General features: G+C 39.0%; 2 protein-coding genes, 2 long non-coding RNA genes and 1 pseudogene across 7 annotated transcripts; 2 read left to right on the forward strand and 3 right to left on the reverse strand.

The window, feature by feature from the left end:
* Positions 1–1,298: 1,298 nt before the first annotated feature.
* On the reverse strand, positions 1,299–4,662 carry LOC121793620. Of its 2 annotated transcripts, XR_006049136.1 has the most exons (4): positions 4,541–4,662; positions 2,756–2,842; positions 2,503–2,619; positions 1,299–1,623 (listed from the first exon to the last, which is right to left on the reverse strand). It is a non-coding gene; the product is annotated as an uncharacterized LOC121793620 (long non-coding RNA). The 2 variants fall into 2 exon arrangements; XR_006049135.1 differs by lacking the exon at positions 1,299–1,623 and having other exon boundaries at positions 2,177–2,619.
* A 2,194-nt stretch (positions 4,663–6,856) lies between these two features.
* On the forward strand, positions 6,857–8,885 carry LOC121794494 (annotated as a pseudogene).
* Positions 8,886–9,111: 226 nt separating this feature from the next.
* LOC121794493 (protein NETWORKED 4B-like) lies at positions 9,112–11,618 on the reverse strand. 2 transcript variants are annotated; one of them, XM_042192674.1, is made up of 3 exons: positions 11,469–11,618; positions 10,822–10,902; positions 9,112–10,732 (listed from the first exon to the last, which is right to left on the reverse strand). In XM_042192674.1, exons 2-3 carry the CDS (start codon positions 10,892–10,894, stop codon positions 9,300–9,302), a joined length of 1,506 nt encoding a protein of 501 aa, XP_042048608.1. In that variant the 5' UTR covers positions 10,895–10,902; positions 11,469–11,618; the 3' UTR covers positions 9,112–9,299. The 2 variants fall into 2 exon arrangements, with proteins under 2 accessions (XP_042048608.1, XP_042048607.1); XM_042192673.1 differs by having other exon boundaries at positions 11,410–11,576.
* A 1,020-nt stretch (positions 11,619–12,638) lies between these two features.
* Positions 12,639–17,986, reverse strand: LOC121794495 (methylesterase 17-like). Of its 2 annotated transcripts, XM_042192676.1 has the most exons (4): positions 17,484–17,979; positions 17,275–17,418; positions 13,292–13,435; positions 12,639–13,101 (listed from the first exon to the last, which is right to left on the reverse strand). In XM_042192676.1, exons 1-4 carry the CDS (start codon positions 17,778–17,780, stop codon positions 12,823–12,825), a joined length of 864 nt encoding a protein of 287 aa, XP_042048610.1. In that variant the 5' UTR covers positions 17,781–17,979; the 3' UTR covers positions 12,639–12,822. The 2 variants fall into 2 exon arrangements, with proteins under 2 accessions (XP_042048610.1, XP_042048611.1); XM_042192677.1 differs by lacking the exon at positions 13,292–13,435 and having other exon boundaries at positions 17,484–17,986.
* Positions 17,624–18,401, forward strand: LOC121794496. The gene is made up of 2 exons (XR_006049296.1): positions 17,624–17,765; positions 18,045–18,401. It is a non-coding gene; the product is annotated as an uncharacterized LOC121794496 (long non-coding RNA).
* The last annotated feature ends 7,552 nt before the right edge of the window (positions 18,402–25,953 follow it).

Here is a 25,953-nt window from a genome sequence, read left to right on the forward strand (position 1 = left end):
AATGTAGAAGAGATTATCCTCTATATTATTCTATCTCTTACTTTACTTTCTCTTCACTTTAACTATTTTATACTATCATTTTCCCAAAACATGTTTATTTCCACCTTTGTTATTTTTAATTAATGAAGCTTTGTTATTTTTAATAAATGAATTGAACATCCATACTCATTTTACTCGTATTTTATTATAAAACTTGTAAGACATTTATCCATGAGCGCAGATAATACCAGCATTATATTAGTTGAAACTTGAAAGTGAGGTTTTGCTACGATGAATGATTTTATTCACACAAGACCTCAACGTAGGGAATCTATTTACCAATAAAAAAGAACGTTATTTGAAAGTGCAGAAAACTTTTTAACTTGAAAAGGAACTTCATTGACATTCCACTCCACTTTTATGATAATCTCCTTTTCTTTCATCCTTTTTAAAGATGATTTTGACTGTATTTCAGCACTTTATAAGGCACTCTTTTTACCCGTCCCAATATTGTAATGATTTGGAAACAACAGTAGTAATGTTTATTTCAACTGTAAAAGTCAATAGTGATATGGTAGTGGTTGGGATTAGGGAACACGAGTTAAGCAAATTAAGGAGCAATTTATAGCTATTGTAGCTCGATATTGGATCCAATAATTCAGTTTTTCTCATTGCCTACTTTTTTTTTATCGGCTTACACCAATTAATTGTTCACGAAACCCTAGTTAGATCAACAAAGAATGTTTGCCTAGTACCTTTTCATTAATAAATACTCCCCCGTCCCACATAATTTGGGACACTTTGACCGGGCACGGGTTTTAAAAAACATAATGAAAAGTGAGTTGAAAAAATTAGTGGAATGTGGATCCTACTTTTATATATTAGTTTTATAATTAACTGTGAGTAGAAATGAGTTAGTGGAATGTGGGGTCCACTACCAAAAATGGTAAAAGTGAATTGAGTCAAATTATGTGGGACGACCCAAAATGGAAAACTGGGTCAAATTATGTGGGACGGAGGGAGTAGATATTATAAGTTAATAATTTTTATGCAATATATGTCTCATTTGGCAGTATCGAAAATCATGATAATCAAGATGCTTTTTAATGATAATAATTCTACCTTTGTTCGTTCTTGAATGTTTGCTTTCACCTACTCCTTTTACAATACACTTGTATTCAGCCGTTCAAAAATTCTTTGTATTTTATTTTGTCCAAGTTATCGGATCCAAAACAACTCTATGGGCACATTTGGTTTGATTAAATTTAATTTTTTGTATCAATCAAAATTTATTATATGGAAACCGAACAGTGCGTACATTAATAAAAATTATGGTATTTCTATAATTATTGATGTGTAAAGTCGATTAGTACTATATTAGATAGAAAAAGATAACAGCAGCTAGCAAATACAACAAAGGCAATAACATTCCAACACCACTCATTAAGAATAACAGCTAAGAAGATGATACAAGAAATGAAAGAAGAAGCCGTGCAAAAGAAAACCAGATAAATAGTCTAACAGAGTGACCATTGAACTGCACTTAGTTTGTTGGCACTGAATGGATATAGGCTGGTCTTAAGCCCATAACGATGAAATGATAAATAGTCTAGCGATGAAATGATGAATGTCTGAGAGCATGTTCTGCATAAGGTAACCAGATAAACTTTCACTATTTTAGGTTAGCTATAATGCAGTGCTCGAGTATCACAGTTAAAACCAGAGATAAGACTTTTTAAGTTAAGTAGAAAGAGAGATAGGTGATTCCTTTTAGAGCCCAGATCAATTCCTCTTCCAATGGCAAAAAGTTGGGAGTACAACACAAGGAAAAATCAAGTACATGGTGAAACCATAACATCTACGAATCAATAATTCTCTAGATATTATTAATCAGGAGTGTGCATGGAGCTTTTGGCTACTAATATCCCATGACTAATCATTTAACCAGCTAGCACAAATCCATGTCCTAACATAAGCTCAGTTTTAACCTCAGTATGATAATCAAACTACATCACATGGCCCAAATCCATCAATGCTATATTTTAACAATGATGCTCCTCTAAATTAGAATCCAAATGCCCTTTCTTTTAGCTCCCCTCCCACATGCCATTTCTAAGCAAACAGTGGAAGCAAACAGCACATAAATTCATATTTGTTGTAATGAAGACTAGAGAAATGTAATGTTCTCCTAGAGTACTAAACAAAAATTCGGAAGCCATTTTTCCACCATTCTTTATTTTTAGCAAAGGATCTAAATATGAGTAACTTACAAAAGGATGCTCATGTGTTTCCCCACAGGCTGAGAACAAATATGTTACATACCCGCTCACGATAGATACATGGTTCCTTTATCAGAAATTCAGAAATTCTAGTAATAAACTGATTATCTCACTAGCAAACCCTCGAACTCTCCAGCACTCATTATAAATTACTGAATATAACTCATAGTTAAAAAAAAGATCAAACTAATTTAAATTCCTAATGCAAAAAAACTGATTGCAAAAGACCCGAACAGTCAAATACCTTAGCAATCTTGATTTCATCCTCTACTTCATGAAGGCGGTTGTTCAATCTCCCAAACTTATTGATATTCTGTTGATCTTCCCACGTCACCTCAGTCTCCGATGCCGATGATCCCGCCTTGCTCATAAGAAAAAAAGACAGGATTTAATATACAAATTAGAAATGAAAAAAACAAAAAATAGTAGAATTACTTCTTACAGTAAAAAATTTGAAGCAGCATACATGTATGTTAGTGTGTGCAATTCTTACTCACCTGTTGCATTGTAGGAATAGATGAAGGTTGAGTGCGCAGAAGAAGGCTTTACTGCCCGCACTGAAGAGAAAGGGAAATAACAAGAACCTACACTTAGATACGAAATGGAGTATTTGAGTAGGGTGGGAAGGTACAGTTGTATACTGAAAATTGTATACCGTACCATAAATATCGTCTGAATTATGCTAAGATAAGTTAGAGCAACTCCAAGAAAAAGATAAATGAAAAGATAAAAGGCTTTACAAAGATAGAATGCTGATAAAATTTCTCAGTTCATAAACATGTAGGATTAAAGTAGTTTTGAACAAGATGTTACTGTCCTGCTAATATTCATAAATATCCAGTTTTAAAATAGTATCCAAATCAATAAAACTCCAACACAACTAAGTAAATATCGTTCACATGTCAATCATCACACTCTAATACAAAAATAATAGAAAAAATTACAATCATGACCACATACAACACAATAGTCAACATCTCACATCAAGTTTTGCAATGAGTAATGGTATGCTCTTCTAAGGTGCTTTTAGAATCTGCTCTCTCCCAGAAGGTTTCCATCTTACATCAAGTATGTAAATCTCATACTATAAAAAAGTTATGTAAATCTCACACTATAAAAAAGTTATGTAAATCACATAAGTATAAAAAAGTTATGCAAAAAGTAAAATTTCATCAACAGACAACAATATGTGATAATTCTCAGTTCATAAACATGTAGAATTAAAGTACTACCTCCGTAGCGCTTTAGCAGTCCTAGTCACTTTTGAGCACTCGTTTTTGTAAAAATGATAATAAATAGTTAAAGTGGAGAAATGGTAAAGTAAGAGAGTATAATGTAGAGAAGAGTCTTCAATACATTATTCTCTCTTTTACTTAACCATTTCTCCACTTTAACTATTTATTATCATTTTTACAAAACAAGTGCTTAAAATTGACTGGGACTGCTAAAGCGGGACGGAGGAAGTAGTATTGAACAAGATTTTACTGTTCTGCTAATATTTATATATATACAGTTATTCCAGTTTAAGAAAAGATGTCTTTTCTTAACAAGTTTCTTATGTGAATGAAAGCTCAAAATATAGTTATAAAATGCAACAATCTCTTAACTTGTCATATCATGTCAAACAAACTAAACAAGCAGCTAATATATGCAGTAAGATTTGTGTCAATAGATGAATATAATAGATTGGTGTTCCAAATTTCCAGCTATAGCAGACACATGTAATCTGGTTTTAGTTTACAAAATTTGAACGCAACTTTTAACATTACACGATTTTCACGAAGAAAAATACTCCCTCCGTCCCAGATAGTTTGTCCATTTTTCCATTTCGGTTCGTCCCATATAGTTTGTCCCATTTCATTTTTTACTAATTTTTGTAGTAGACCTCATATTCCACTAACTCATTTCAACTCACCGTTTATTATAAAACTAATATATAAAAGTAGGACTCACGCTCCACTAACTTTTTCAATCCACTTTTCATTATATTTCTTAAAACTCATGTCCGGTCAACGTGAGACAAACTATCTGGGACGGAGGGAGTAAAAGGGAAGAAGGTCCACGGTGTTTGTCTAATTTAATCCAAATATCTACCCTAGAAACAGAAAATCTAAGCCAAAAATCAAAGTGTTACATCCAACAATGAGAATAAAGGCATAACTTAGCATTTCAACAAATGCCTAATAAGAATTTCAGTTCAAGTAACAAAAAAATCAGTAATTAAATCACTTAAAAAAGAAGACAAGAACGGCGGTGAACAGAGGTCAAAAATAAAGGTTTACCTGAAGAGGTGAACGGCCGTGAGCGTTGGCTAGCGGCACAAAAGATGGCCGGAGGAGAGTTGTCGACAGACAGACGAGATGAAGAGAATAGGAATTGAGGTAACGGCGTGATTTTCTTCAATAATAAACTGATTTACTAGTGTTTAGTTTTATAGTAGAATAATTATATAGAAGTTCTTCTCCATTTGACAATTAATAAAGTAAAATAAATAAATAATAGAAATATTATTGATAAAAAAATGAACTATAAAAAAATTAAAATTAAAAATGCATAATTATATAGGAATGAATTAAAATAAAAATAATTTATATATTTTAAAGCAAAGAGTGGAGTAATACGGAGTATTTTATTAAAATATTTTATAATGAAAATCGGGTATTGAATTTTAGGGGTGGCAAATCGTGCGTGTCGGGTCGTTATCGTGTCGACACGATAACGACACGAACACGATAACAACAAACACGAACACGACCCGTTAAGAAAACCTCAAACACGAACACGAACACGACACGAAACCCCACGACACGAACACGACACGAACCCATTAACGACACGAACCAATTCGGGTCAACACGACACGATAACAACACGTACATGAGATGACACGATAACGACTCGATAACAACACGACCTGATAACGGTTAAACCTATTAAAAATGAAAATAATAAGAATTAATAATATTAAAATATTATTTGTTAACGGATAACACGAACACGACACGAACACGACACGGACACGTATTGTTAACGGATAACACGAACCCGGCACGAACACGACACGGAATTTTCGTGTCCTTAACGGGTCGACCCGATAAGGACACGAACCCAATAAGCTCTGACCCAAACCCATTATTTTCGTGCCGGTTCGTGTCGTGTTATCGTGTCGTGTCAAAAATTGCCAACCCTAATTGAAATTGAATCCTGAATTCAAATATTCGGGTATAGGCCTGTCAAATGGGTATCCCGAATTTTTCAAAAACTGATACCCGATACCTGATCCCAAACTGATTTCGGCTATCCAGTCCCGAAAAATTGAGTATCCCGTCCCAGTTTTGGATTATATTTTTTTAGAAAATTAACTATAAACTTTTAGAAATACAAACTTAAAGTAGTTCGAATTTAAGAGGAAAAATAAACTAAACAACATGTATAAAAAATGACACTAAACACAAAATGAGCATTTCATCGTCAAACAAAAGTAACTAAACAATATTAATCCATAAAGTTTCATGTGAATTTGAAACTAAACCATTGCCAAAACATATCATGTATCAGCTCACATTAAATAAAATAAATAAGTTCTATAGATAAATATTAACACTAATAATTAAAAGAAGTCCATTGAAAATTCTAAATATATCTCAGATTTGAGATTTTTATTATGTTGCCAAGTGTTAACACATACATACACAATAATGTCTCCAAGTATTAATCGCAGTGGACTTGGTTTTATAATAGGCAAAGTATTAACATATAGTACATAATTTATTAAATTAAAAAAATTTAAAAAAAATCGGGTAATTCGGGTATACCCGATCGGATATCGGGTAACCCGATACCCGACAATTCAAAAATCTCACTACCCGATCCCGATCCGAAACCCGAAAAATTGGGTATCGGGTATCCAATTACCCGGCTTTTCGGGTTTGAATATCAGGTACCCTATACCCGATATCCATTTTGACAGGCCTATTCGGGTACATCTCCACCTTATACAAATTGAAATTATGAATTCTGATATTCGGGTATGTGATTAGTAGAGTTCAGATAACCAAAATAAAATTCGGAAGATTCTCTACAAAATGAACAGGAAGATGCAACACCAATATGCAATTTGTTAATAGTATACTGTATAAGATTTTCTCTATTAGTTAGTTGAAAATGGGCCCTATAATTTTTTGCTTTTATATATCTTTTGGTGAATTATTCGGTCTAGGAATAAATCCATTTGTGATTTAGTGGGGTCCCATTTACTAACAAAGCCAATCTATATCGATTAGCAATTTAGCATTAAACTTTAATTTTGGGTTCAATCGAGAGTCTTGGTCGAGAATTAGACGCCATGGAAAGCAAATAACATCAACTAGTTCCATTTATAAAATTATGAATGAAATCAAATTGTACTAATTTGGCTTAACAATCTCCGACAAAACCTTTAATTTTATCGATTTATTAACTGTAGTGGTAGGACCAAAGGTAAGATTTCCTACATCTTCAATGAATTAACTAGTCTCCTAAATACGTCTTCCAATCGCAACTTTTAAATTTCTTCACATCACATCTTTTTCACACATTTCCTGTTTTCTTCAACGAATGACATATTTGAGGTACGAAAAAGGGGATCAAAAGAAGAAAAACAAATCCCAGCATGTTGAAATGAGTATGAGCCCCAACCAAAATAAAAAGAAATATATTCACTATGTATGTTTATGAATATATAAATGTAGCTAGTGAGTTGAACGCGCACACACAGACAGGCTTAGAGAGAGGAATGAAGGATAGTAGTAAAAGGAGAGGAAGTGCGGCGTCTCCGTGCGCCGCGTGCAGGCTCCTTCGGCGAAGATGTGCCCAAGATTGTGTTTTTGCGCCTTATTTTCCGGCCGACGAGCCACACAAGTTCGCCTGCGTGCATAAGGTCTTTGGTGCTAGCAATATCAACAAAACGATCCAGGTCTCCCTCTCTCTACTCTCTCCATACATTCCTTTTTTTTTTTATCTTTACGAATGCTATTTTGATAGAATGTCATCCATAGAAAACTATGCTACGTTACTACGTATATACAAAAACTATTTGATAAATCTATACCTATATAAAAAAATAAGGAGTCTTGTATTACAAAATTTGGTTTACCTATCATAATTTTTGCTATATACTACTACATACCTTATGTGGGCTTCTTATTAATATTTTGTATAACACGAACTAATTAGGATATTGATATAGTACAAGATAGATTTCATATATATGCATTTGATATGGTAGATGCCATTTACAGTATATATCATACTCCCTCCGGCCAATAATACAAATCTTATTTTAAATATCATATTCTTATTTTAATCATATTTTATTACTCCGTTTAACACTAAAATATAGAGTACTATAAAATTAGGAGTATGATTTATATTTATTTACAAGAGGGGAATTCTAACGACGGATGAAGTATTATCTTGATTAGTGGAGTAGGGTGTAATATTGGTTGTCGACTGATATGAACATGTCAAACAACATTAATTAATAGTAAGATATTTCAGTGGGAATCTTGATTTTCCTCGTTTTTTTCCTTTTGATTTTTGGTGCTAAGTGCCACCTTTACTTTATAATTTGATTGGTACGGGGAAAAAAGTATATGGTGGAGCATTTTTCCGTTAATGACTTGAACACAAATTCACTAAGCCGACACTAACTATATATCAACACAGCCTTTCCTTCCATCATACCAATATTTACTATTAAGTACTTAGTACTCACATAATTTATCTAAAATGTATACACCTGCACACCAAGACTCGTGATCTGTTGCTAAATTTCTTAAATTACTAACACTGCTAACTCTTTAATACAATGCATTAAAAATGTCAACGCGATCATATTAAAATGTCAACATAAACTTAGTTGATATTTTAATACACTGTGTTGATATTTATATTTAAAATGTCAACACAGTATATTAAATTATCAACACAAATTTGAATTGAATTTTTAATGTGACTGTTGACATTTTTAATGCGGTCGTGTTGATATTTTTAATACATCGCTTTGATAAGTTAGCAAATTCATCCTCTGTTCTAAATCAATCCCAAACAACTTAGGTAATTTACAACAAAAATCTGGATGAGCGTGGATCTTTATGTTGACCATTGATCTTAATCAATAATAAAAATAACAATAATAAAAACAGCTTTACTTAATAGTAGCATACATTAGTACTAATACTGTTTAGATTTGGTAATGTTAAAGTAAAAGAAAAAAGGGAAATGTAGGAATTGGAGGAGCATGAAAGAGGCGACGCAGTGAGGTCGATGGTGTACGAAGCGAAGGCGCAAGGGTGAGGGATCCTGTATATGGATGCGTGGGGGCAATTTCGTCTTTACAGCAACAGATCGACGACCTCCAGACTCAGCTGGCCCTTACGCAGGCACAGCTTGTGCACATGCGGATGCACGCACACAATAACCACACTCACCAGCCACTAGCATTCAACTAACTTATAGGTTTATTACATGATTACCACTATTCACCATATTGTAAATGCTTTATATAATTAATTATCAAGTATAGCTACCATAACTCTATCTATGTGCTTTTTGAGGAGTAACAGTAACACCCTTGTTTGATGTCAACTAACATGACAACACTAAACACAAACTAGTTTCTGAAGCTCAAACTCTCTGGTTGTTCAGGTGATTGCAGCTGAGCTGACATCCTATTGTTTTATCTCATTGTCTTACTACTGGAGTACAAGTTTTACTGTTTTAATGAATTTATTTACCCATCACAAATGAAAGACTTACTAATTGGGGATGGACTAAGTATATAAAACCAGAAAAAGTGAGAAGGCATCAGAAATCGAATAAAATCATAAATAAGCTTAACAAACAGAAAAATGCATCAACTATTTTACACAAGATTATAGTTTCTACTTCACTCTCGACATTGATTCAGAAACATGCTGCAACATAACATGAAAAAGCAATAAGCATATTGCACCCCCGGCTCATATAACTATCGGAAAGAACACCCCAAGGAAACAACAACTACAACGCGATAGCTGCAGGCCGCCTGCGAATTGCATATTCCTTGCACACTTCTTCATATGCGCTTCTAAAATGATCGATTGAAAAGCACAGCTGCCTTATAGCCTCTCTTTTTCCCTCAGCCGTCTCAGAGATCACTACTGTCTGCATTCCAATCTCCTTCTCTAACTCAACAATTCTTGACTTCAGTTCCGATATTCGCTTGTTAGCAGTATCAGCCTCTGCACGTAGATGCTCTTCTTCGGATTTCAATTCAACCAGAATGCAGTCCAAACGCTGGATTTGATCATCACGGGCACTTATGTCAGTGTTGAGTTTCTGCAACTTTGCATCGACTCCATCTTTCTCCGCCATCAGGATGCCATAATTTAGGTTCAGCTCATCAAGATTCTTACTCAAAGTGTCCACCACTGAGTTTTTCTTGGTTAGCTCTATCTTCACTGACTCAAGATTATCTTGCAAGCTCTTTTGCAGAGCTTCATGCTTTTCTACAATCTCAATTCTATCAGCTTCAAGTGATTCACATTGCTTCTGCAGCTCATTGGATCTTCCCTCATGGACAGTCAGACGTTCAGATAACTTAGAAACGGAGGATTCGAGCTGCCATTTCTCTAGAGCAAAAATCCCTGAAGCATCCTGGAGGTCAGAATTGAGCTTCTTTATCACAAGATCATAATCAGACAGCTTTGCTGTGTGCTTTTTCACACTCTCCTGCAGCTCCTCAACTTGTCCTTTCTCCAACTCAAGTTTGGTTGCCAAATCAACAATCTGGTTTTGGAGCATCAGAGACCTTTTGTTCTCCTTGTCCAAATCAGCCTCCTGCAACTTAAGCTGATTCTCTGCTGACGCAAGTTGAGCTTCCATGCTGCCCATTTTAGCAATGTATGCTTCATTTTTCAGCAACTCGCTCCTCAGTTTGGCAATTTCTCCTTCTGCAGAAAAAAGTTTTTCTTTCGAAGCCTTCAGTTCTTTTTCACAGTCAGAAAGCCTCATTACCATTCCTCCCATTTCTGAAATCTCGGTTCCCCCATTCACAAATTCATGTTTCAGCATTTTGGCAACAGGAGACAAGTTATATGATTCGGAATCAGAATCTGATGACAGCAGTGAAGAATCAGAGCCTTCAACTGGAGTTGTGTCCGAAATTCCACCGCCGGAACTCAAAGATGAATCTGAACCAACAACTTGGGATTCGATGTTTTGCATGCCCAGTTTCTTGTCTGGTGTTAAAAAAGGATGGTTTAATCGGCTACTTATCTTGTAATTCATCATTTCATTGTAGTGGTGAGCAAGCAAATGGTGCCTGTGGGAGATGTCCTTGACACAAGCAATTAATTCAGGCTGCAAGAGCTGATCATCTCCAAGCTTCTCCTCAGAAAAATTCCCATGGTTCTCAACCAAAAGTTGCATTTCGTTGACAGCCTGATCCAAACCTAGTATAGATATTCAAGGATTCCATTATGTTTAGGAACATGATGTCAGTCATATGAGCATAGATCTGCATACAGAGTTTAGATCTTACCCTTAATATTCTCAGCTAGCCATTCATGATTCTCCACACGAATTGATGATGGTGACTTCACTTCATTCTCCATTTTTTATCCTGCTTTTAAAAACATAAACAGTTGGTAACTGAAAAGCAACAGTTCTAAGAGCACTATCTTCTCTAAATTCATGAATACCAAGAATTTTTTTAGCAAGCAGGATACTAATAACAATAAGTTCTATCCATTGAGGATTCAAAAACACATCCGAAGGAGGTTAGTATAATAACAACAACAGCTCAGAAAATCCTCTGCCACCATTACTCAGCTATTTCAGCCTTCAACTAGAGTCATCTTCAGCTAATTCAAATTGCAAATCTCATAAACTGTTCAATAACTTCACGATTCATAGAACTTTAGTAAATTGAAGTTTACATTAACTCTATTGAATCATGGCATAGACAATTCTTTCTACGAATTACTAATTTAGTTAATAGAACATCACAGCAACAAGATCCTAATACAATATGAACAAAATAATTCATAATCGCGCAGCAAGTAAGTGCCGTAAGTTGTGCAAAAGGCAGAATTTCACAAACATTCATGAACAGGGTTGAGTCAAATACCGAGGAAACACAGTTGAGTGAAGAAAAGCAGGAGAAAATGGAGTGGCGGGGGAACTCACTTGTAAAATGAATGGAGAAAAACTGAGATTTGGGTAGAAAGGGAAATGAATTGTAGGGAGGGAAAGAGTTGGAACTTGAATTGAACCAAAACAAAAAACAAGGAGAAAATGATGAGAGGGAAAATATGAATGGGACACAGCTCACATGATGGCATCACAAATTGACAATGACTCCATCCCAAAGGGCCCATGTTTCCCGCCTTTAACGTTATGAATTTAAAATTTAAAAGCTATCGACAAAAAGTTGTACCCATTCCATTTTCACTTATATCGTTTTCTTCTTGTATTTCAATTTCTCTATCATACTCAATTTGGACGAATAGACCTCTATTTTCTAAAATTTAGGTATAAAGGACACAAAAACATACATTCGCACACATATGAAAGATTATAGACTCTAATTTAGATTTAGATTGAATATGACATGAAACAGACGACAACAATCCAAAAACTAAGAAACACATGAAAATACCCAAATATGAACTAATAATTCATTTCCGCAAAGAGAAGTCCATAAGATGCGCATTAGCTATCACAATTATCAGCTCCTACCATGGACGGTATCACCAAAGTTATGGTCGGACACTGATCTGACTAAGGAGGGGCTTAAGCACTTCCCAAATTAATTTTTTTTAGTTGTATTATATTATTATCTCATCCAAAATTTAGAATATATAGACCCTACACTATTATAACAATTTTCTGCATCCGCCCCTGACTCAGAGTATTCACAACGGTAGAGAGGGGATTAGAGTTGCTCGTAAGCCACCATTAGTTACATTATATTACTACATTTTTGTCCTTCAATTTTATACTCTCTTTGTTTAATTTAAAGCGAAACATTTTTTTGTCAGGAGTTTATATGCAAGCCTAATGTGTTAAGTGGTGAGATAATAAAATGGAGATAGTGGTGTTTTCATTTTAGAAATGTGTGAGTTTGAATAGAATATCCCAAAAAGGAAAATGTGTCATTTTGAGTGATACGGAAAGGGTAATAGGATTAAATAACTAATGCAAATTGTCGTTAAAAATGATTAATTGGTAAGACGTTTCACCTCCAATTAGTAAGGTGACAGTTCGAATCATCTAATTTACATAAATGTGAATATGTTTGAGTTGTAAGTCAAAGCAAAAAAACATAAACATCCATAAATAGATAGATAGATAACATTTTACACAAGACTCTTTATTCATGTTCAATTAAAAATATCCACAGATTCCAATGTGCATGGATTTGTTCCCTCCAATTAAACTATTAAAGCATCTCTAGACTTCACATTTTAATAGATACACTAAAAATTAAATATTGTGGTTGTGATGAACATATGGAGTAGTTGTGGTTGCATGAAATGAATCAATATCCAAAGGAAACAGCAGCCTTGACTAAGAGACCAAACAACAAGAAGGGAGCAGAGAAGAAAGGGCTGTGATCACTCTCCAAAACATACACATGTTGAGGCGGCCATTTGCTGATCATGGCCTCTTGTTGCTCTGCTTTTATTACATTATCCTGCGTCGTTTTGATGTAGATTCTCGGCACCTCATCTTCATCCTTCTCAGCTAATGGAAATCTAGCCGTTACTAAGGCCTGAACCGGCCCAGGCCTTAGCAGCATCTCTGCTAAAGTCGCATCCTGAATCCAAATAAATTGAAATCAAACATACTCTTCTTTCATAAATATTAAAAGCATTTACTTTTTTTTAATGATTAAATAAATAAAAATTTAAAGGTCGCGTCAGGATGGATTCAAATCCAACTTTAGTCTCATAATTAATCACTCTACTGTTAGGCCAACAAACATACACAAGAAGCATTTACTTCACCTCGTGAGGGGATAGATTGTAAATGATCTTGCGCTGGAATTCCCTTTTTATAAGTGTTGTAGTTGGAGGATTATCTTCTCCCAATCCAAACCCAATATCATATACTTCATTCAATTTTCCAAATCCTGTTAAGTCTGGGACTCCCTGTTATTTATGCACAGCATAAAAGTGAAGATTATGCTAATGTGACCATTCCAAATTTCCAAATAAAACATCACTCAACTTTAACAAATTTTAGATATAACGCAACTGTGTCTTACAATTTTAATAATCACGCTTATGTTGCCCCATATATAAGTCGGTCCTTAAAACTTAAAAGTTCAAATTATTCACGTGCTTGAAAAGTCCTAAATTATTTAGATTTGGGGAAATAATTGCGAAGCCTACTTTATTTTAGTGAGTCTTTTCTCTATCAACATGACTCGACGATTCTTTTCTTTCCCACTTTTCACATTTTTCAAAACCATTCATCTTTTGATGCTTCCCTACAATCTTAGAAATTAATAGAATTAAATGAAAGTAATTATCAAAACAACATGCCCCTGACTTTAATTACATATGTTTTCATCCAAAGTAGTCCATCAATAAATATAGGGAATAAGTATCCCGAGCTTTGGAGCATTTTTAAAGATCGATATATATGAAGTTTCGACTATTTTTTAAAAATCTCAAGGGATTTCAATCTTGGTCTGTGATCCAGAATTCAGTATAGAAAAAAATGAATTAATTAGCTCGGTAATGAGAACCCTTGTTTGAAATAATAAAACTCGTTCCTATCTCATGTATTTTATTGTCTATTCCATCATTCCATGTAAGAATTTGGTGACATTATGTCGATGATATGCAAAAATTCAAAATTTCCAAGAAATAAGGATGTAAGAGGAGGGCTAAGAGCATAAATAACCCCGTCCCAAGTTCTGGCCCCAAGTCCCCTCCACGTCATCATTCCTCTACAGTTGCGGTCCGGCCTGAGAAGCCTCTAACCCTGCAGGCCGCAACTCGGGCCGCAACTAATAAATGACACTATTCACAACTCCTACCTATTTTAAACATAAAATAAAAAAACGCCAGAAATTTATAACACGGAAAATTTAATTTCGCCGAATACTGCAAAATTACAACATATAAATTTTAAAACTGAAAATAAAATACATAAAAACATAACGTCAATGCTGGAAAACGTTGGTGCGAGTCCAAATTTCTTCGATTAGATCGGCTTGGTGGCGAGTGTGTTGTTCCTCTTGGCGCATCGCAGCTGAACGGGCCATGACATTGCGGATGTCGGGAGGAAGGCCCTGCACGGGCGGCTAGGTGAAAACATAGTCACTCCCGGTGCTGGCGAGCGGATCGTCGCTCCACGATGTGACGTTATCTTGCTCGTCCTCAACGACCATGTTATGCATTATGATACATGCATACATGATGTCGGCGATGTGTGACCGCTGCCAACCACGGGCCGCTCCCTTCACGATAGCCCACCGCGCTTGGAGGACTCCGAATGCACGCTCGACATCTTTCCTAGCCGCCTCTTGCCTTCGGGCAAACATTGCCCTCCGATCGGTTGTCGGAGCTGTGATAGTCTTCACGAACACGGGCCATCGAGGGTAGATCTCGTCTGCCAGATAGTACCACATACTATACCGACATTGGTTGGCCGTGAACTCTATGTTCGGTGCTCGCCCGACACACAAGTCGTTGAACAATGGAGACTCGTTCAACACATTGAGGTCATTGTTGGACCCCGCGACACCAAAGTAGGCATGCCAGATCCACAATCGTTGGTCGGCAACGGCCTCCAAGACAATCGTCGGATGTGTGCCCTTGTGCCCGCTAGTGTATTGTCCTCTCCAAGCCATTGGAAAATTCTTCCACTGCCAGTGCATACAGTCGATGCTTCCAAGCATCCCCGGGAAGCCGTTGGCTTTCTCAAGTACGTATCCTTGAATTCTTCGATGACTGCCCGACAGAATCTCGCGAGACACTCCCGTCCAGTAGGCTCGCTTACATGGAGATACTCATCGAACATATCTGATGTAGTTCCGTAAGCCAGTTGACGAATGGCAGTCGTGCATTTCTGCAACGTCGATATACTTTGCCGGCCCACAGCATCGGTAGTTTGGCCGAAATACATGTCACGAGATACAACTGCGTTGACAATGCGTAGGAACAAAGGCCTCCGCATCCGGAACCGGCGACGGAACATCTGATCACTCCATCGCGGATCTCTTAAGAAATAATCCGTGAAAAGCCGCAACGCAGCTGCTTCACGGTCCCGGTGAATATACATCCGGGAACGTGGTACCCGGGTTTATTCTTCGTTCCAAGCTTGGAAGCGTTCAACTTCGTTGTTCATTTCTTCTTGGATTGCCGGCAGCGCCTCGCCTAACACCCGGGTCAATTGATCTTCGAATATTCTTTGACGAGGAGGCATTTTTTGGAATTATAAGAAGAGATTTGAAGTTGAATGTGGATGAAAATGGAGTAGTATTTATAAAAAAAATTTCGAATTTAAAAAATAAAAATCGGTTGCGGCCCGGCCCGAGAAGCGTGTAACGCTGGGCCAGGACTCGCGAATGCGTCCCGGCTCCCGAATAACGCCGTCCCAGGCCGGGCCGCGGGACGGGCACCAGGCCGCGATCGCGGCACGGGGACCGGCCCAAGCCGTGCCGCCTCCTCCTCCAACGCGCGGGACGGGCCGGGACTCGCGAGATGCGGCCCGGCCCCAAGCGTTATTCATGCTCTAAAGGAATAAAGCATAATCACATTTATATGATATGAAGGTCGGTCCCATTAAGGTTGCTAATAATAACATAACATGTGCAATGGTTCGAAAGATATGCGATGGATAGATTGGACTCAGACAAAGACCTGAATTTTGTGACAGTTGTCATTTCTTTTGAACCATCCAAATTAAAACCCAACTTTGAAAATAATTTGGTATTCCTTTTCAACTTAATCAAATTGATATGGTAATATCAATCACAACCAAACTTTGACAATAATTCCGTTACCTAATGGCAACCCAACAAATTAATAAGCCCAAACAAAAGTGTCGATGGGGTAGTACTTAGTATGCATGACAATAGTTTTTTATCCTTAAAATATGATTGAACGTCGGAAATGTTTCTGAAAAATAATAGTATGATGTTTTTTTTACATATATATGTATTTTAAATTGATATGTATTTCATACTTACCGGTTCATCTCCAAATAGACAAAAGGATAAAAGTAAAACAATAAAAGAATAGGAAAAGAGTTGAGGGGAACGCATTTGGATTTAGAACAATCCACTTAATCTATTGCGTCTCACGATAACAAGATTAAGTGGAATTGAATTTGTTAATACTACCACTTTGTTCAATTCTTACTTGGTATCATTATTAGTGCCCTTTAAGATCTTACAGAGGAAATAGTAGCATTGAGGCATAGTATTAGCTAATTAACTCTCGTTTGACCAACAAAGTGCTAATATTATGCTTAATTAATTTTACTTTCAACAATCCTATCAATTAGTCTATCGAAATGCTAATTAAATTGGTTGTAGTATGTACACTAAAGATACCATATATACTTATTACCAAAAAAAATATCATATACTACTAGTACTCCGTATCTATTGAGGCAATAAAATAGTCGAACAATGAAAACTGCAATTCCATGTAATGACGTTCAAGACATTTTTTGAAAACCAACAATCAGGACAATTATATAAGTAAACTTCGTTCTAATAGTCATTTCATCCACAATTAAATAAATTGATCATCTTATCAAAAACTAATAGTATCTTCATTTCATTTTTAATAAATATGCATTCATATTTTATTAATATATAAATGAGAATTACTACTCCATATACTCACTTTTATTTTATTGGGATATTATATGGTGTAGATGATGGGCATTACTAAAATGCTAGCTGCCAAGCATGCATACATAGATATAGAAATTAAAAGGGGTAAATAAAAAGAATAGGAGTAGTTACGTGTTTAAGGTCTTGGTTGGTGAGATAGCCTGATTTCAACATGGTAGCTGCAATGAAAATAGCAAGCTTGATCTTCTTATTTCCATACCTATGAATAGCATCACTCAAACTCAGCCCTCCTGCACTATGCCCCACCAAAATCACCTGCGCCATCAAACATATCCATGATTTATTATATGATGACAATTGATGGGTGATGAAACAAACACCTGTTGGTGGTCGTGCAAGGAGGAGAGGAAATCAAGGAGTGGCTGATTGTAGTCTTCAAACGAAACGACGGCGTTTGGGTCAGTTTGATCCATGCCGGCGCCTTTCAGGTCAAGGCATGTCACCTTGTATCCACAATTCTCCATAAGGCACTTCATTTTGTACCAACACCACGCGCCGCCGCCAATCCCATGTATCAGCACGAAGTGAGCCGCCGCCGCCGCCGCCGCCGGAGGATCATTACCATTACCATTCAACTTCCTCTCCTCTTTCATCATTACAGGGTAGTCTTCTCCCATCACTACTTCTCTCTCTCTCTCTAAAAAATTCACTGTATTATTTTTTTTGGGTTACTATAGTGTGTGTAGACTTTGTTGGTATATTTTCATTTATATTGAGTAGTCAGACATGTAATTCTGTATGCATCCTAATTTAACCCATAAAATAAAACCGGCATCCAAAAAATAATATCCACTATTCCCAAAAAATAATAAGCCATTTAGATTCTGTTATTTATTTTTCAATCTATTTATAATTTGTTGTTGTTGTTTCAACTGTTCCAGGATTCCAGCCAGGCCTTCTTGTTTGATGAAAAAAATAGTACTCTCCCTATTTAAAATCGAGTATGATTGATAGTGGCTGCTACCAAACATGACGACCTCAGATGATTTCCAAGTGCTCCATTACAATTCTTCAATAAAAGCATTTTTAGTGTCGCACCAAACATTCATGGTTCAAAATCAATAGACATAAAGTTTTAAAATAGATAAATTAATTCGACAGTAGCACGAGAGGTCTGACAACAAAATCAAGATAGAAAATGAATAGAGCGTCAGATAATTACTGTTTTGACATTCAATAATTTTGTCAGCTTTACTTGACAATTATCTCCTTATCACAATGCAAGAATTATCTGAGTGACCAATATCTACATGGTCCACAAACATGTTTTTTTTTTTGGGTAGATTTTTTTATTGTAAGAGAATAAAAGGTAGTAGTAGATTTTTCTTTTTTCCTTTAGCCAGCCCAGCAGTGATGCTGGTTGGCCAGCTGTTTTACTCTCTTTCTGAATGCGTTACAGTTACTGCCTACTAAATATATTGCCCAAATGCTTTGAATCTATCATAAATTACAAAACCTTGCCGAATTGTTAGTCTGATGTATACATATTGTCATATTCTAATTCTGGATCCAGTAATTGAACTATTTTAAGTTAGAGTGATGCTAAATGGCCATAATGTGGCCGGCCATAAAGAGTTAATTTAGTCCATTTATATGTATAAAAAAATTAGAATTACCAATATAAACTTATATGTGTGTGAATTGACTTGTGAGTTGATACTTATCTTTGAATTCCATTACGTAAAACACATTAATATCACGAATTACTGTATACGTTGAGCAACAATCAAGAAATGACAGTAGTAATAAGTTGAGCAAAAACTACGAAAGAGCAACACTAACATGTTGAGCAACATATAATGAAGATGATATAAAAGTAAAATCAAGTACTATTAAACAAAAAAATTTTAAAAAATTAATTTTTTTTGTTATTTAATTAATTTATGGCTGGCCATAATGTGGCCGCATAGCTTTATTCTTTAAGTTATCGACTTATAATTTTTTAGATCCGCAACTCATAAAAACAGTGAAACAATAAAAGAAGAATTAGGGGCTTTTTTACCATTACACATTCCAGTTCCAACATAAGTTTTCAAATGTGATTAAATTATTTCTCCAGATTATCCTAATTTCTCTTTCCAATGCATATTATTGTATGCGTGTGAGTGTCCCAAAAGTGAACACGTACATGTTATGGTTTCATGAAATCGTTCATGTACTATGATGGGGTACGAACTAAACAAGCCCAACAGCAGTGACGGCCCATCAGCCCAAAGCCCAAGGAAGAGTATGAGTTCGGCATTACCAAAGAGTTCGGAGGAGTTCGGCATTACCAAAGAGTTCGGCCTCAGCCTACAGCTCGGTAAAAGCCAACCAATCAAGCTCTGCTCTCAGGTCGGCATCAAGCTCTACTCTCAGATCGGCAACCAAAGCAGTTCGGTCTCAGTATTCGACCGAACAAGGAGTTAGTGGACCCATGCAGGATTTCCACAACTTCCAACACACCCACTACCACGTGGCGTCAACTCAGGCCACGATCTTAGGCCATGACCTACACGACCTCCACGACCTAGAGTGATGATGTAAGCCACGATCTTAGTTCAATGTATAAATAGAACTTAGATCTGATAGAAAAGAGTTAGAATCTCTCTAGAGAAATAATCATATAGCAAGTCTGTGTTGTAAGCTGTAATTCGCAGATCAAGCAATACAAACCTGCCCCCATTTCTCCCCGTGGACGTAGATTTACCTCAGTAAATCGAACCACGTAAAATTCTCTGTGTCGTAATTTATTTTTACGAGCATTTATCATCATCAAAAATTCGCGGAATCATCACTGGCGCCGTCTGTGGGAAACAGAGAACAAAATTTGTGATAAAGCGAATTTTTGATCCATTTTTTCCACCCAAAAAATGCATACCAGATCGCAGAGTACCCGTATTCCTGCCCGTGAGAACCAGGAGGAAGCCAATCCATCCCATAGGTCGGGAAAACAGCCTAGGGATAAATCCACCACCAGTTCTCATGGTGGAGGAACAAGCCGCTCCAAAAGCCGTCACACCGAGTCTTCCCAGCAGCCCGATTTGAACGAGGCTGTCAAGCTGTTTTTGGCGGAAAAGCAGGAGGAATTCTTAACCTTCCTGCAAAAAAGCCAAAAGCAGCCGGGGACAAAAACGGCGGATTCTCCCTCTCCCTCCATACGAGACAGTCACTACCGCAGTAGTGTCATGTCTTCCAGAAGAAAGAATCCTCGGTACCGGAATCACAGGAGAACTCCATCTCCTCCATACCGAAGAAATGTCGGGTTCGCCATGTACGGAGCATTGAGGACTCCGTTCTCGGACGATATTACCCGAACTCCCCTTCCACAGAACTACCGAACTCCGTCGATAACCTATGACGGACTCGTGGATCCTCATGACTTCCTGGGACGCTATCAGTATAATATGGCGAACCAAGGTCTCAATGAGGTCCATATGTGCAAGCTGTTCCCCGAGCTGCTCATCGGGAACGCCAGAAGGTGGTTCGACAGCCTTCCTCAAGGCAGCATTAGATCCTACCGAGATCTGATGGATGCTTTCCACAGGAGGTTCTTTCAGAAAGCGGAAGCCCGAAATACTTCGGCTCAGCTGCTTTCTATACGTCAAGGTCGCGACGAAAAGATCAGCGACTTCCTGACGAGATTCCATAAGGAATGCCTACAGGTAGATAATCTCAATGATCTACTTGTCATTTCGGCATTCCAAAATGGAATCCTGCCCGGAGCTCTCTACAGAAAGCTCGTGGAGTGCGGTCCGCAAACAGCTCAAGAGATGTGGGACCTTGCGGACAAGTTTTCTCGTGCCGATGAGGCAGACCGTCGAAAACGGTCTTTAGACAGCTCATCTAGAGAAGACAAAAAGAAGCCCGGTCATAGCGATCAGAGGCATCCTCGCCGAACACCTTCTCCACTAAAGGAGAGATAGCGGTCATCCGAGGTGATCGAAAAAGAGCAAGTGTGTTCGCAGATTGCGCTTAAAAGTGCCGAGCAATCAGTTCGGCACCATCAAGCATAGCAATCACAGCAGCCGGAATCAGAGGCCGGCGAAATGACCGAAGTCACACCGGAGCCGAACTCGATGGTGTACGGCACTGGAGCCGTGATTCCGGTTGAGATCGGCATATCCAGTCCCCGAACTCAATTTCTCCTCAGAAATGAATGGTGACGGACTAAGAGCCGAACTACATCTGGCCGAAGAAAGAAGAGAATTGGCCTGCATAAAAGCAGCCAAGTACAAGGAGCAAGTAGCCCGGTATTATAACCAAAGGGTGAAAAAGCTGCAATTTCAAGTGGGAGATCTCATCTTGAGAAACAACGAAGTAAGCCGAGCAGAAAAGCTGGGCGAACTCGAACCCACATGGGAAGTTCCATATCGGGTGTCAGAAGTCCTCGGCAAAGGGTCTTACAAATTGACTCACGTGTCAAGAGCACAAGTACCCCGAACATGGTACGTTTCCAACCTCAAAAAGTTCCATTTGTAAGAGACAGTCCGGTCAATGTGCTTTCTTTGGTTTGCTTGGTTTTTGTTCGTCTCTATGTGCTTTTTATTTGTCTATATGCCTTGTCTGTCTATGTGCGTGTCGTCTCTTACAAATGTTACTGAGGTATCTTGTTCTTCGAAGGCTGATCCCCTTCTTAGAACATATACAAGCCCACGATTGTGTGTCAAAGCTTCTAAGGAGGATACAAGACCACAATTCAGCTTAAACAAGCAGTTCGTCCGAAACGAGCTGCAACAAGCCCACGATTGTGTGTCAAAGCTTCTAAAGAGGATACAAGACCACAATTCTGCTTAAGAATCAAGCACTTCGTCTGAAACGAACTGCAACAAAAGTCCGATTCTCGCGATAAAACTTGCCTGAATTAGGACAAGGGAAAGTCCAATCCACGCGATAAAACTCGCCGAATTAGGACGACCAAGTTCGGTCAAAGCAGTTTACCTCATAAGACCGAGGACGACCATGTCTAGTCAAAGAGGTTTACTGCATAAGACCACTTCGGTTAACTGGGAAAGTCCGATCCACGCGATAAAACTCGCCGAATTAGGACAAGGGAAAGTTCGATCCCGGCGACAAAAATCGCCAAATTAGAACACAGACCAAAGACGAGTCCGGTCAAAGATGTTTATTTCATCAGACCAAAGACGAGTCCGGTCAAAGATGTTTATTTCATCAGACCAAAGACGAGTCCGGTCAAAGATGTTTATTTCATCAGACCAAAGACGAGTCCGGTCAAAGATGTTTATTTCATCAGACCAAAGACGAGTCCGGTCAAAGATGTTTATTTCATCAGACCAAAGACGAGTCCGGTCAAAGATGTTTATTTCATCAGACCAAAGACGAGTCCGGTCAAAGATGTTTATTTCATCAGACCAAAGACGAGTCCGGTCAAAGATGTTTATTTCATCAGACCAAAGACGAGTCCGGTCAAAGATGTTTATTTCATCAGACCAAAGACGAGTCCGGTCAAAGATGTTTATTTCATCAGACCAAAGACAAGTCCGGTCAAAGAAGTTTACTTCATAAGACCGAGGACAAGTACGATGAAATTTTTTCGCTAAGCTGTAAATACACAGTGTTAGAAGCGAAAACAAAAACAAAATTTCATTTTCAAATCTTGTTCGGCACACAACTCCGCTACCCTACAAAATGGCGTTACGCTATTACAAAGGACTATTCTACTGTCCAGGGTTGCTGAAGTTAAGCCACCTATCTGCAAAATCCTCTGGAAGCCGATTTCGGTTGTTCCGAGCAGATGAAGAATAAGCAGGTCGACGAGATGCTATCCTCGACCCAACGCCTCTTCCCCGAGCTCGAGAAGTCCTAACACCTCGGCGATGAAGAGTCTCTGCAATAAGCATCTGCTGATCTTGCTCGCTCATAGTCACAACTCCTCGGCGAATTTCAGCCCGTTCTCGTCTTGACGTTTCCGGCTGTTCCGGAGTTCGTTGTTGGCTGGGAGTAGGATTTTGAACAAGGGAACCAGAGGTTTGATCTGGAGTGCGAGCATCTGTTGGCGCGATATGCCGAAGGAATCTTTCTATGGAGGGGCGCCGAGAAAGAACAATGTTGTACCGAGAAGCCCAGCGCCGCAATGATGTCACGACTTGTTGGCAAGCCGAGCTCTCCAGCGCATTGTTCCTCCGGAGTACATTATATTCCTCCCACAGTTCGTCAACTCGACTCTGAGCATCTGATATGGTCATTCCCCCGCGCACACGGATGTAATCCTCGTACGCAGTCCTCTCAGCAATGGTCGTATTCAGCTCGGCCTCCAGATCATTCTTATCGGACTCTAAGTCCTTATTATCGGCATCCAGCTTCACTAAACGAGCCAGAAGCTCGTCATTCTTCGTCTGATCAGCTATAGCTCTTTTCTCAGCTTCGTCTAAAGCCGAAGAGTACAGCCGCTTCCAGTGAAGTACCTCCAGCTCCTTGAGAGTTAAGAATACAAAGCAGCTACGTCAGTTCGGCATTTCAGCTTACCGAGCAGGTAGTAAACCACAACAGGAGTAAGAGAGTACGAAAGGCTAAACGAAGACACAAGAGCAGAAAGAAGAATTTTTTCATTCATAAGAAAAAAAACTTTTCTATACAAGGAGGGCTTCAAGGCCATTTTACATAAAGGAAGAAACTAAACTAAGAGAAGGGAGACGAAATCATACTTCGCTAGCTTCGTCTCCGCCTTCTCGGTGAGGTTCAGCTTCCTTCTCCTTATCTGCTTCAGCTTCAGCCTCTGCCTCCTTGCTCTCCCCAGCCTGCTCGGCGCCACCGTAGCCGATCTGCTGCGCCTCCTGATCGGCTTCCTTCTCCGGATGCCCGGCTCGCTCGACTTCGGCCTCCCGCTCCAGCGGCTCGGCCTCACCCTCTCCGTTGTAAGTCGAAGCGGGTGAAACGGGTCCCACGGAGGCAAAGATAGCCTCCAGGTTCTCGTCCCGATCAGCTCGACAACTCCGGACTCGGTCTGCAGAAAGCAGGACCGAAGATGAAGCGAGCTCCTCAAGGAGCGGCAGATTCTGAAGCCGAGCTGCTATCTCTCGGCTGTACAGAGGCAGTACGACATCGGCCCCCTGCTCGCCCTTATCGGCAATTAGCCTTACCAGACTACCGACAAAAGCCGAGAACTGGCTACTCAAAAAGAGTTTCTCCGTGTAAACACGGAGAGCCTCCCCCTGGGCAACCACGGCGGCAGCATCACTCCGTTTCGTCTGCTCTCGCTGGATGACGAGCTGATTTTTGGCAAACTGAGCTTCATCCTGGGCCGAAATCCTAGCAGCTCTGGCTTTCTCAAAGTTTGCCTCGGCCTGCTCGGCCCGGTGACAAGCAGCCGCCAATTTCCTCTGCATCTCAGCATAGTCGTTGGACGCTTTGGAGAGTTCGACGGCGACGAGCTTGGAGAGCATATCGTTCCTCTGAAAATGGACAAGGAAAAAAGTCAACAGAGGGCACCAAAAATACAGGACAGAAGCCAAGCCAAAGAATCAAGAAGACAATTCACCTCGGCGAAGTCCGTGGGCCATAAAAATGGCTCACAGATATGCTCCGAAGGAGGCGCCAAGACCACATCTTTCTCTGGCGCTCTCGGGGGCTTCTGGGTCCTCCCCTTCCTACTTGCCGAAGTCGACTCCGGCTTCTTTGGACCCGAAGAGGTCTTTTGCCTCTTCGGATTCTTCTCGGCATCAGGCGCCGAGCTGGTAGCCTTCTCTTTCTCCGGCTCCTCAAGCTCGGAGGACTTTCGGATAGCCTTATTCAGCATGAACACTGCCAAAAAGCAAGAAAACAAGGTTAGTTTTCTTCGTTAAAGCAGTAGAGCATAAAGATAAAGAGAAATCCTCACCCTCGGCCTCTTCGTCCGAAGACGAGATATTGAACACGAGGTCGCCCTTGACGAGCTCAGTTTCCGAATACTGTTTCCTAATCATAGGAATCTTATTGAGCTCGCCCTCGAGCTCGGCCAACGGTTCTAACCGAGGATGGGGAATCACGGACTTCGGCCTTCTCCAAGGAAAGCCCGGAGCCGAAGTCCTATTATAAAAAAAGAAACGGTTTTGCCATTTCGGCCACTTGGTTCGGCAGAAGGCCCTAAAAGGCTGTAAGGGGATCAAGTAGAACCAAGATCCCTTCCTTTTAAACTGGAAAAAATTAAGGATTGCCCTCAGAGACAGATCCTTATCTAGCCTACGCAGTTCGGCAGCAAAAGCCGATAAGTGCCTCCAAGAGTTCGGAGTCACCTGACCTAAAGGGAGTTGAAAAAAATCAAGAAGCTCTACAAAAGGTGGGGGAAGAGGAAAACGAAGCCCGCATTCTAAGCAGGCTTCGTAAACGGTGGCATAACCCTCCGGCGGGTCGTTAGCCCTATGATCATCGTCGGGAACCACCGCCTTCCCCCCAGGTAAAAAATATTTCTCGTGAAGGGATATCACAGTATCCTTACTCAAGATACTGTGAAAATACTCTACGGTCTTCTCCCCGGATTCTTTCCGGCTAGAAGACCCCTTATCCCCTTTCCTACCGCTACCCGACACCGAAGAAGAAGAAGAAGACATTTTTCTTACTTTTTGAAAGTGAAGAAAGTCTGAAGAAGCTCTTGAAAGCGGAAGAAAATTTCTCGAGAAAGAGAGAGTATAGAAGACGCAACAGCAAAGGTGTTCAAATGAGGAAGAAAGAGCATATTTATCAGATTCGGCGAAGATTTCAAAATCGTCGCACCGTTTCGAATCCCACCTTTTCAGGATTCAACGGCCGGATTTTACTGTCGCATTTAATGCAGTCACATGCAAGGCACGTCCCCTGACGTCAGCCTCCCCCGTA

This window comes from Salvia splendens, chromosome 3 (assembly GCF_004379255.2).
Source record: "Salvia splendens isolate huo1 chromosome 3, SspV2, whole genome shotgun sequence".
NCBI classification, from domain to species: Eukaryota; Viridiplantae; Streptophyta; class Magnoliopsida; order Lamiales; family Lamiaceae; genus Salvia; species Salvia splendens.